Below are 12,957 nucleotides of genomic sequence, written 5' to 3'. Positions count from 1 at the left end.
GCGTTCTTACTCCCGAGGTGGTGTTAAATACAAACCGTGGCCTCCTAGTAATGCCATGGCACCGCATTTTCCCTGTCGATGTACTTACGCTGTTCTGATGGTTAACTTTCTTACTTTGTGGTACGGCTTCCAGTTTGCAATGTTGTGTTTTGACTGTGATTACTCCTGTACAGTCTTACGCATGCTACTGGTTGCACCCAGTCCTGACAAGCGCTGTGAATTTTTGTTTGCTGAATAATCAATAAAATTGTACACAACAAAAAAATTACCAACACCCAAAAAAATAAAAAAGTCTGCTGCAAGTGGTACACAACCACTAGATCTGATGCAACTACACATTTAGGGCCTGTGTTGACTGGCTTTTTGTTCACTACAAGGGCATTTGACTCCTATACCAAAGCAAATTAAAATGCTAAGCCTATTTGAAGCAAGTCATATGGAAGCCAAATTAACCCCTCAGTGAGTTCAAGAATGATCAAGCACTTCCACCTGATGTAGTTGACAAACCAATGGCCTGCTGACTGACCCTACAGCTAGTGATTAGTTCCCCTTAACAAATTCCCAATTAAAGAGCCCATCTATCAAATTCTATGCAATGCCACTTGGCTTATAGAATGCTATATCTGAACGACGTAGAAAGACACATGACACAGCACTCAAGTCAAACTTTTTTATTTAGATGTTCATTTCTTGGACTTGAAATATTCTTCAATGACATCTTTGGCCTGGGACTCCTTGCCATAGTCCTGCAAAAACAAATTAAAGTCATCTGAGCAAGAGATATGGTTAAAGGAAAAAAAGTCATACTATAAATTTAAGACATGTAGCCATCTTCAGGGACCTTGAAAACCATAGGGTGGTCTCAAGGCTCGTACAATGGCCTTTGCTCTTGCCACTATAACTGAACAGCTGCAGAACTAGGTTCAGTTTTGCAGCAGAACCAAATGGCATAAAACAGATAAGTCGGTATGTGGCATTCTAACTTAGATTAGAATGAAAGAAAAACAAACAAAAAACTGCAGACAGCAAAGTCCCTTCATCAGAACAGTAATTCACATCTCTTGCAAACTTGTGCTATGGCAGCACTTCCTTAAAAGAGAAGTGTGGGGTTTTTACAGATTTATTCTTATTTAAAAGCTAGATGCAGCATCGGTCCAATGCTGCATTTGTCCCCCACCGGCTCCAACACTGGCGATCACTCAGTTCTCAAAGCTCCCTGCTCCGCCCACTCCTCGCCCAGGGCTGTGAAATTGTGGTAGTGGCCAGCTCAGATGTGAGCGGATCCCAACCCCATTGTTGCCATCTTGCCCCGAGCCAGGACCAGCTGTGACAGCAGACAGTGGATGTCAGCCTGCTGTCTACTGAACAGGAGCGCATTCCTGGGAACCACAGCCAAAACTCATTTGGCTGTACTTAAAGGATTACCCACCACATTTTAATGAAAAACCAAGGTAAAAAAACAGACTGCAATGTCAGCAATCAATTTTAGACCGCTTTTTTAACAATGTAGAAAAGTCACCAAATTAACAGCTTGTTTACATCTGTACTGCCCTCTGAAATGCAATTGCTTTTCATTCTATAAAAAGCAATCAACCCATATTAAAGAGATTGTAAAGGCTCATTTTTTAAAACATGTTATATACTTGCCTCCTCTGTGCTGTTGGTTTTGCACAGACCAGCCTGATCCTTTTCTTGGGTCCCCTCTTTGCTGCTGCTCCCCAGCCCCTCCCTCCTTGTAGTGCCCCTCAGCCAGCTGTAGTGGGCATCCAGGTCAGAGCCCCATCTATCCATTCAGACATGGAACCCCAACCTGGTCCTGTCACCCCTCCGGATTGGAGGAGACAGCAGTGGCGCCATTGGCTCCCATGGCTTTCAAAGTCAGCCAATCAGGAGTGTCCTGGATGGCTGAGGGGGGATCACTGGAGAGAGATGGGGCTGCTAATTTAACCTCCCTAGCGGTATGATCATTTCAGATTTTAGGTGCTAAAAGCAGTACCATTATTTGCAAGGAAATTTGGCATTTTACATAATAGGCCTGTAATTTTTAGGAATAACTCACTTAAATCTGACCAAACAAGAGTCTAGTAGGCATCCTGGGTATGACATTTTTACAAGCAAAATTATAATATAATAATTATAACAAATATAATTATACCTTTTTGAATTTGGCGCCGTTCTCCGCCCCCGTGCGTCGTAGGGAACGGAGATCGGCGGCACTGAGAATCGAGCGAGCACTCGCTCACACAGCACAGTGGCATCGCTGGATCCAGCGAGACGAGTCCGACTCGGGAGTTACCGATCGCAGCACGAAAATGTAACCCGAGTCACTCAGGAATACCGCCAGGGGGGTTAATGCATAGAATGCATTAACCACTTGGTGCGCAGAGGCCGTCATAGGACATCCTGGGCTTTATCTGAATGATGCTTGCAGCTACAGGCATTCAGACATCAGCATTTTCAGCTGGCAATTCCTTACACCATAATGATCATAGCGGCTGTTCTGCCAGTTGATCGTTTTTACAGGCAGCAAAAGGACATTCCACCCCGCCTCCCGCTGCAATTGGCGAGTCAGAGAACAGATCGGCTGGCCCCAGATGCTGATCATAGAAATTTCCAGTGGATCAGATGGTCGCCGAGTCACTATGATCGGAGGCCGGGCGTGATGTTATGATGTCACGCCTCTGCAATCAAAAACTGCCGCCTTGGCTGGGAAGCGGAGATAGTTTAGGCTTCTCAACCCAATTGGTGAGATGTGGGAGTCTTATTGACCCCATCTCACTGTAAAGAGGTTCTATCATATTCCTATTACAAGGGAGGTTTACATGTTTTCAGTTTTATTCTTATTACAAAAAAAGGAAAGTGTCAAACTATTTTTTTTTTTTTACAGTGTTCCTGTCTGTTCACACGCAGAAGCGGATGCATATGCAATTAAGTACCAAAATTTGGCGCCATTCCACAAGCGTGTGCAATTTTGAAGCGCGACATGTTAGATATCCATTTACGCTGCGCAACTTCATCTTTCACATTAATGCAAAGGTTCACCCAAACATCTATACAAGACCAAATTCTTTATACTTCCAACACTTCTTTGCCGAGCCACAATGTAATCTGGGAGTTCGCCCAGATGATTGATGTCCTTCAGAAAAAGTTACCCCCCGGCGGATAAGGCCCCCCCCCCCGTATTGCATAGGCGCAGTCAGATCTACACGGCTCCTAGTCGGTGCGCAGGCGCCGTGTAGAGCCAACTCGCGGCTCTACATATACGGCTACTTCTGGAAACTGACTCTCCTACGCAATACGGGGGGGGCCTTATCTGCCGGGGGGAACTTTTTCTGAAGGACATCAATCTGGGCCAAGTCCCAGATTACATTGCGGCTCAGCATAGAAACACCTACTCCCGTGGGAGCGAGTACCCGGATTGAAAATAGCGATAAAAAGTGCCTACTGTACATGTAGGAAGTATAAAGAATTTGGCCTTATATAGATGTTATTTGGGTGAACCTCCGCTTTAAGGTAAACAAAAATCAATCGTCACAAATTTCAAGGCTTGCAAAAGACAAAAACCTGTTCTGCAGAGAAAGTGCCAAGCCTATCACTTGCCTATGGGAGGTAAAGGTCAGTTTAAAGTCAGAACACTGTCCCACTTACCTTGACAACAACACAACTGCAACCGACCACTTTGCGAGGCTTTCCTTCCCTGTCGATTTTACAAAGGCCGACCCATTCACCAAGCTTTTTGCTGTCATCAACCTAAACAAAAGCCTTAGTTACTATTTTACCAACTTACATGTTGACATTTTGCTCACAGTATTTCAGTAGAGGGGAGACAAATTTTCATCATGTACAGCTCAAGCTGATGTTATCCCCAGTTACAATTTTACAGACATTGGGACTGATTCACCAAATTCCTGCCACTGTAGTCCTATTTAAGGTCATTTTGCACCAGATCTCATTTATAAATCTACAATGTACTATATAAAAATATATAAGCTTGTTAACAGCAACTAGTGTGCTACATGTACCGCTGATCAAGGACTGACTAAGATTTAGGTTTACAGATTTGTTTACCTTTATTAAAAGCAGAAACAGCATAAGCAGTTTAAAGCAGATACCTGCCCAAATGCACTTTATTATAGGGTAGGCCCGATACCAAGCATTTGCCGGAGTACTTGTAATCAGGCAAATGCTCTGATGCTTCACCTGATACCTGTATAGTCAGGGTGATCGGTGAGGGAGTTACAAGCACTGATCACCGGCTCCTCACTGTTCTAAATGTACAGAGTCAGTGATCACTGACTGTCCATTCACATAACTGAAACATTGTAAACTATTACGATGTTTCAGTTTATGGAGAGGAGCTGTGTTTTTTTTCTCTCCATTTTCAGCGCAGTCGAAACTGCCAAGAAAGGGACTGGGGAATCTGTCTCCAGTCCCTTTCTCAGTCTTAAATGGGAGATATCAGGGGTCTGTTACTTGAAAAAAAAGTATCATACTTTTAAAACTGTGGTATTGGGACAACCCTATAATAGGGACTTTGAGAAGGTATGACAAAAACATGTACTTGCTCTTGACCCCAATGGCACACAAGAGAGGGTTGGTAGCATTGAATAGGGGTCACGTTACACTTACCTGCCCTCCTGTGATATGCTAGAGCGGAGATATGCAATTAGCGGACCTCCAGCTGTTGCAGAACTACAAATCCCATGAGGCATAGCAAGGCTCTGACAGCCACGAGCATGACACCTAGAGACAGAGGCATGATGGGATTTGTAGTTTTGCAACATCTGGAGGTCCGCTAATTGCATATCCCTGTGCTAGAGGTCCATTGGACCCCATACCCATGAATCATAATCAGAGACAGCTAAAAATATTGGGGGCACAAACCAGATATTTTGTCTTTAGCCATACCCAACATTTCTCCAAACCTTACTTCTAAAAATGTACTTGTCCAAATTGGTTCTTGTACTTGCCCATAAAACAGCTTCAGTACAACCCTACTAATCATGCAAAAGGTTGGGAATAATAAGTAGTCTGTGGGGGAGAAACAAACACCCTTACCTTGATCAGATTGATCTGATGTTCAGCACAAAGTGCCTCAACCAGCTTCACGTACATTGGTTCATCGCAGTTGGAAGACAGTACACAAAGATGGGCTTGGCGTCTGAAAAATAGCAGACACAAGTTATACCAACAGCTGGGCATAAATATTTTCAGCATTTCTCAAGTCTTATTACAGGCTTGTCAGTTAGGTTTTCTCACTCAGAGAGAGTGAAGGGGTATCCGACAAAGATTAAGTCATCACTCAAGCACTGCAAAACCTGATGCATGAAAATCCACTGTAAATTTGCTAGATATTTACATTTAACACTTAAACTTTGCTGTCAAAATGCGTCGACAACTAAAGGCAAAGCAGGGAAGGTGCAAACCATACTGCTTTGCCTAGTTATGGTCAGGTAATTGCAGCAATATTAATAGTTTAACCACTTGCTTACTGGCCCATAGTCAAAAGACGTCCTGTTTTTAAAGATGGATATCTCGAGAATGGCAGCAGCTGCTGCCACAAACGAGGTATCCATCTTTAGTGTGCGCGGTCCTGTAAACGATAACGGCGGTCTCCGCGGCGGATTCGCCGTTACCGGTGGCGGGAGAGGGCCGCCCCCGCTACGGTAAGCGACGGAGGGCGCGGTCGGGACAGTTCGGCTGGGGACGAGACTGAAGGAAAAATCTCCTTCACCCTTCCCCATAGCTCTGCTGGGCGAAAGTGACATCAAAACGTCAGTCCCGCCCAGCTTCTTAACATTTTTTTTTTGTCATTTGAAAAAATGACATTCAAATTTTTTTTTCTTGCATTTTAGTCTAAATATAAGATCTGAGGTTTTTTTGACCCCAGATCTCATATTTAAGAGTACCTGTCATGCTTGTTTCTATTACAAGGGATGTTTACATTCCTTGTAATAGGAATAAAAGTGATCAAATTTTTTTTTTATTTCAGTGTAAAAAAATTAAACTAAATAAAAAAATAAAAATTTAAAACGCCCCCGTGCCGACGAGCTCACGCACAGACGCAAACGCATACGCGAGTAGCGCCCGCATATGAAAACGGTGTTCAAGCCACACAAGTGCGGTATCGCCGCGATCGTTAGAGCAATAATTCTAGCCCTAGACCTACTCTATAGCTCAAAAAATGCAACCTGTAGAATTTTTTAAACATCGCCTATCGAGATTTTTAAGGGTAAAAGTTTGACGCCATGCCACGAGCGGGCGCAATTTTTAAGCATGACATGTTGGGTATCATTTTACTCGGCGTAACATTATCTTTCACAATATATAAAATTGGGCAAAATTTATTGTTGTCTTATTTTTTTAATTCAAAAAAGTGTGCTTGTAAGACCGTTGCGCAAATACAGTGTGACAAAAAGTATTGCAATGACTGCCATTTTATTCTCTAGGAATATATATATATATATATATATATATATATATATATATATATATATATATATATATATATATATATATATATATATATATATATATATATATATATATATATATATATATATATATATATAAAATGTTTGGGGGTTTTAAGTAATTTTCTAGCAAAAAAAAAACTGTTTTAGTCTCGTAAACACCGAATCTGAAAAACAGACTCGGTAATCAAGTGGTTAAAGAGCTGTTGGCAGGCCATGTCAACAAGTTATCCTATAAGATTTTATATTTATCTTTTTGAATATTGTATAAAAGCCTCACTTATATTAGCATCCAAGATTAACTGGGCGCCATCATCTTGGATGCAATGTCAGCAATCCCTGCTGTCACTCAAGTGATGCCATGTCGCTACTTCAAAGTTAAGAGCTGATCCAGCACAGAGACTGGAGACCCCCAGAAGAACAGAGCCCCATGACATACAAGGTCTGTTCATGAATTGACCTTCTGGAATCGTCAAACTTTCTAGCACATTTAAGCCCAGGCTTCCATTGAGGGCGGGTTTAAAATAATGCAAGTTCAGCTGTACTTGCACGATTTCAAACCAGCAATGCAGTCAAACTAAGGGGGTGATTTGACAGTAACCCATGCGGGTTAACGCACAGATGTCTATTCATATCTCCCTGTAGTCAACAAATGAATTCCCAAGTGTAGTCACACTTGGGAATTGGTGTGGCTCCGATGGTGCCATAGCCGGTGATATGACATGTCAAAACAGCCTGGTGTGAATGTGGGCTGAAAAAGCATGTTGCAAGTGAATATTTTTGAAAAGGAAAACCCTGCACAAAACCCATTTAAAATGTTGGTCACAAAAAATAAATAAAAAATTGTTTCCTTAGAGCATGTTATACAGTGTGCTGTGTAATTTTGCCCCCATCACCTAAAAAAAAAAAAAAACTGGCTATACCCTCCCCCCTGTAAACTGACTACAGTTTATCATGGTTGCTGACCACAAGGAAATGTTGCCCATTCGCAGATTGCGGCTCACTATAAAAAGGTAAATGTAGAGTAATGACAGGCTTCAGCTCATGCTCACCACCTGTGGATGACACCCAAGAGGCATTTCGCCCTTTCTGGGGGATCAATAAAAGTCTAGGAAAGGGCAAAACGCATCAGAGCCCTCTACAGGCAGAAAGCATGATCTGAAGCTTGTCGATTTACATCAGTGTGCCGGCATCCAAGAATAGCCACCATTTCCATAAAGTAAATTACAGCCTGACAAGCCAATTTAGTCTGTCCTTCACCAGTTCCATTTACAGGTCGATTTGAGATACAAGTTTGGAGTCATCTATGACCTGCCTGGAGTTTGCATGTTCAGCCTGTGCGGGTTTTCTCCCACACGCCAAACAGGGATCTTAGATTGTAAGCTCGTTGAGGGCAGGGACTGATGTGAATGTACAAAATGTAAAGCACCAAGTACATGGTCAGCGTTATATAAATACCTGTAATAAATTCCATTTGAACCTTGATTATCATTCAAAAAATTTTTTTAAATCACTTGACCAATTCAAACAAAAACTGACTACAGGTAGACTTACTTGTCAAGAGCCTTGGCAGCTTCGCGAATCCCACGAGCCAGGCCATCGTGTATAAGTGCGGTCTTGAGCACTTCTTGGAGAGCGGTGTTAATATCCATTACACCTCCAGCAGAAATGCTGCAAGATAAACAAACAATGCTGATTTTTGTTGTCAGAGGGAGAACAAAGCAACTCACAAATAAAGCTACAGTTATGTCAGATTCAGAGTGTCACTCACAATGAGTGAAGGGGTATCCGACTTAATAATAACATCATTCATACTGTAGCAGTATTAAGGACTTCTGAAATAATCTTAACGTGCCCACAACCAAGTACACACTGCCCAGGAAAATGTCACTAGCACACTAGTGTGTTCCCCACTGTTCATGTATATCTGCAGCCTGCATACTCCTACCTCACTTCCAGACCTGACAGTAACAAGTTCAGGAAGGGACGTCCAAATGCACAAACAAAAGCACATTTGTCTAGTACAAAGGCAGCCTAAATAGAGGGCCCAGAGTGCAGGACAGACTTCCAGAGGAAAGCGCCACTGCAGTGTGTTTTCATGCTTTAACATGTCAAGATGGCATACTGCACATCAACACCACAATTGTGTGGTACGCTGCATTTTTTGCAATGCACACTGAAGACCTAGTTTGCACCATTGGCATCTGTTTCTCCAAGCACTGGTGTCAAGGGCTGCCACATGCACTCACCCGCACTGGTATCAGGGGGCCACCATAGCCCTGACTACCACCACAAAAAACAGGATTGCTGTAAAATACTGCAGCTGCTGACTTATTAGGACACTTACCTGTCCTGGAGTCCAGTGCCGTCGGCAGCAGAGGACGAGCGATCGCCACTCTGCTGCCCCCACCGCCATCCTCGGTGAGGGAACCAGGAAGTAAAGCATTGCAGCTTCACTGCCTGGTTCCCTCAGCGCATGCGAAAGTCGCGCAGCGCCGTCCTCACTGGCTCCCGCTGTGTTCTGGAAGCCGAGCATTTCCCAGAAAACAGGCGGGGGCGGAAAGTGACGCACTGCCTGCAGAATCCCTGCAGTGAGTGCAAATGCCTGACAGGTATCTGCACCCCCCTGAAAGGAGTCAAATGTGACACCGGGGGGGGGGGGGGGGGTTCCGATGAGCAGACGTTCCCCTTTAAAGTGGAGCTCTGCTTTAAGGCAAAAAAAAAAAAAAAAAACATTTTTAGGTTCATTGATGGACACAGCTCTTCTGATTCTCAACCATAGGGACATCCCAAAGCAGTGGCAAACCAAATAAAACTTAAACAGCGGCCAGCAAAGACAATCATTTGAACATGTGACATGCAATTTTTTTTTTTTTTTTACCAATGGTTTGCCTAGAGCAGTGGTCATCAACCCTCTCCTCGGGGCCCTTTAACAGGCCAGGTTTTATGTATTACCTTGTGGAGATGCAGACTAGAATGCTGCAATGACTGAGCAGCAAATGATATCACCTGTGATGTATTTCAGTTATCTTGCAAACCTGGCCTGTTAGTGGGCCCTGAGGACAGGGGTGATGACCAATGGCCTAGAGCAGAGAGGGGGGATTATACCAGCTAGGACTGCCCATAGAAGTACTGCGTTCTTTCCCTGACTGGAGTCTTACTCTTGTGGGTGGCAATATAACCAATGACAGGGATCAGAAGAGCTGTGTCCAACAATGAACGCAGGAGAAATAAAATTACAGCACTACGTAGAGGGTTCTTTACTGTAAGAGCAACAAGGATATGGAATCCCCTTGCACAGGTTGTGTCCTCAGCAGGGGCATAGATAGTTTAAAAACCTTAGACAAGCACCTAAATGACCACAACATACAGGGCTATACAATGTAATACTGACCTATAATCACACATAGGTTGGACTTGTCTCTTTTCAACCTCACCTATGTAGCTCTACAATCCATGTTTGTATCCTTAACACAGTAAGGCCCCTTTCACACGAGACAGATCTGCAAGCTCAGCAGGGATCGCTCCGTTGAGTGAGGTCAGTCATCTCTGCTCACTGAGCGAAGAGGGACCTGTCAGCCCCGTTGGCCTATTGGGGGAAATCTGATGAAAATAGACAGCATGTCAGTTTTCATCAGATCTCAGCCAATAATATCACCATATGTCTGTCTTGTTTAGATGGCAGACGGGTGTCAGCAGACACATGTCCGCTGCCATCTGCCTGCCCATAAGAGGGCATAGATGGCCTGCTCGGATCCACCTGAAAAAACAGACAGATCTGAGCAGGCGTGTCATGTGAAAGGGGCCCAATTCAGATAGTAGAAGCTGAATACAAGTAATAGCAGCATGCAGAGCTGGACAGACTACTGATAACACAGGCCTGGGGCCCATGTGTCAAGCTTCTGACATGTGTGGACAGCTTGGGAAGACAGATGTATAACGCTGACATAGGTGGAAGTTTCACCTCCATGAAATGTCAATCAGGCGTCTAAGGCATGGGTGCTCAACCTGTGGCCCTCCAGTCGTTGCCTAACTACAAGTCCCATGAGGCATTGCAAGGCTGAACAGTTATACATTTGGCTCCGAAATACAGAGGCATGGTGGGATTTGTAGTTCTGAAACAGCTAAACGTCCCAGGTTGAGCATATGGTCTAAGGCAAGAAGGCCACCTCCTGCCGTCACTAGTGGCAGCTCATACGTCTACACACTGTCACCTGTCTGCCGACACATGTACCGACCCTGACACCTCAGCCGGTCCAATCACACAGCAACAATACACACTCACCCTTCCTCGGCCATCCTCGATGTCTAATGGACGTTCGGCGTTACTCCGCTGTAATACAGATACAAACGACAAGCGTTAGGAATAGCCATGGGTCCGCCGCTGTTCCCGGGCTCAGGGAGGGCGGGATGCCAGAGATTTCCAATAGATTGTAACGTGCACGGTGCTTCCCCTCAGCTCCGCCATCACTTACCCAACCTGCTCAGCATGAAGGAAAGAGAAAGAAGCGCGTTGACGTCACCTATTTATAGTACGCCGACCGCCGCTCCGCCTTTCAGCGTGAGGGCAACAGGAAGTCCTTCCGTGCTACACCGTGGACACTTTCCGCCATTTTTCTTGAGGGCTGCAGGGCTTCTGACATAATTGAGACTAGAAACAAAGTTACCATTACGATGTTTACGTATATAAAGAGCTCTGTGCTTTTATGAAGGCTAATAATGCTAAAAATGTGAAAATCTCAGCTGGCACTCTGATTAATCACTTGCCTATTGGGCAAGTTTTTCACATACATGTTTAAGCGGTCGTAAACCCAAAAAAACATAAAAAAAAACTGCAAGACAAAGGCATAATGAGCTAGTATGACTAGCATACTAGCTCATTATAAAATAACTAACCTTAGATCGAAGCCCCTGCAGCGACCCTCGTTCCTCTCCTCCGCCGCCGCCTTGATACCCGGAGTGACTTCCGGGTATTGCCGCTACGACGCTGTGACTGGCCGGAGCGTGCATAGGCGCGTTCCTGGCACTTTCCTATTCAAGACATGGCGCGCTCAGCGCGTCTGTGCCGTTGTCTACGGCACGCATGCGCCTTGGACATCGGTGCCCGACTTTCTACAAATATCTCCATAACCATGTAAGTTAAAGCAGAGCTCCACCCAAAAATGGAGCTTCCGCTTTTCGGAACCCTCCCCCTCTCCGGTGTCACATTTCTCACCTTTCAGGGGGGAGAGGGGTGCAGATACCTGTCTAAGACAGGTATTTGCACCCACTTCCGGGAATACGGGACAACGGCGGACACGTCTCTACCCGCAGCCCCTGCTGTCTTCTGGGAAACACACTGTTCCCAGGAGAGAGCGGGGACCAGTGACGGAGCGGCGCGCTACTCGCGAATGCGCAGTAGGGAAACAGGCAGTGAAGCCGCAACGCTTCACTTCCCGTTTCCCTCACCGAGGATGGCGGCGGGTGCAGCCGAGGGATGAGCGATTGCTCGTCCTCGGCTGACATCATCGTGGGCGCACTGGACAGGTAAGTCAGCAGCTGCAGTAAAAAAAAAAAATTCGGCGGAACCTCCGCTTTAAGGAGATATTGCAAGCACCTGCAGGTAAGCCTTAATGTAGGCTTACCTGTAGGTGAAAGTAGTATCAGTGGGTTTACAACCACTTAAACCACTTAAGGACCGCCTAACGCCGATATACGTCGGCAGAATGGCACGGCTGGGCACAAGCACCTACCTGTACGTCCTCTTTAAGTGCCCAGCCGTGGGTCGCGCGCGCCCGTGACCCGGTCCGAAGCTCCGTGACCGCGGCCGTGGGACCCGCGAACACGATCGCCGCCGGTGTCCCGTGATCGGTCACAGGAGCTGAAGAACGGGGAGAAGGAGAAAGAAAGAAATAGGGAAGGAAGGAGAGAGAAGGAAGGAAAGAGGGGTGGAGGGACAGCAGGCCCAGATCCTACCCCACAATAGAAATATGTGTATTTCAAAAGTTTAACAATCAGCAGATAAAGATACTTCAAACACCTGGTGCTTCAATCATCCCGGCGCCATGGTTGTTATGAAGTGCATTATTTGTTATTGTAATATAAAATTAAATGTAGAATCAGTGGGAGCCCCAAGTGTGTCACTTGCCACGTCGCCTGTCACCAGATACCATCAGGCATCCCCAGCATAGTCCCTCCTTACATCAGGCATCCCCAGTGGAGTCCCTCCTTACATCAGGCATCCCAAGCATAGTCCCTCCTTACATCAGGCGTCCCCAGTGGAGTCCCTCCTTACATCAGGCATCCCCAGCATAGTCCCTCCTTACATCAGGCATCCCCAGTGGAGTCCCTCCTTACATCAGGCATCCCAAGCATAGTCCCTCCTTACATCAGGCGTCCCCAGTGGAGTCCCTCCTTACATCAGGCATCCCCAGCATAGTCCCTCCTTACATCAGGCGTCCCCAGTGGAGTCCCTCCTTACATCAGGCGTCCCTAGTGGAGTCCC

General features: G+C 45.4%; 1 protein-coding gene and 3 non-coding genes across 4 annotated transcripts; all 4 read right to left on the bottom strand.

Moving 5' to 3' along the window:
• Window positions 1-656: 656 nt before the first annotated feature.
• Window positions 657-11,003, bottom strand: RPS12 (ribosomal protein S12). Its single transcript, XM_040350450.1, has 6 exons — window positions 10,949-11,003; window positions 10,759-10,806; window positions 8,028-8,144; window positions 5,059-5,161; window positions 3,649-3,750; window positions 657-746 (listed from the first exon to the last, which is right to left on the bottom strand). The coding sequence occupies exons 2-6, from the start codon at window positions 10,770-10,772 to the stop codon at window positions 684-686; spliced, it is 399 nt and encodes a 132-aa protein (XP_040206384.1). The 5' UTR covers window positions 10,773-10,806; window positions 10,949-11,003; the 3' UTR covers window positions 657-683.
• On the bottom strand, window positions 820-951 carry LOC120938432. The gene has a single exon (XR_005749049.1). It is a non-coding gene; the product is annotated as a small nucleolar RNA SNORA33 (small nucleolar RNA).
• Window positions 5,237-5,308, bottom strand: LOC120938407. Its single transcript, XR_005749026.1, has one exon. It is a non-coding gene; the product is annotated as a small nucleolar RNA SNORD101 (small nucleolar RNA).
• LOC120938409 lies at window positions 8,218-8,288 on the bottom strand. The gene has a single exon (XR_005749027.1). It is a non-coding gene; the product is annotated as a small nucleolar RNA SNORD101 (small nucleolar RNA).
• Window positions 11,004-12,957: the final 1,954 nt, after the last annotated feature.

The sequence above is a fragment of the Rana temporaria genome, chromosome 4, assembly GCF_905171775.1.
Source record: "Rana temporaria chromosome 4, aRanTem1.1, whole genome shotgun sequence".
In the NCBI taxonomy this organism is placed as follows: domain Eukaryota; kingdom Metazoa; phylum Chordata; class Amphibia; order Anura; family Ranidae; genus Rana; species Rana temporaria.
This window is presented reverse-complemented; position numbering and strand designations above follow the sequence as displayed.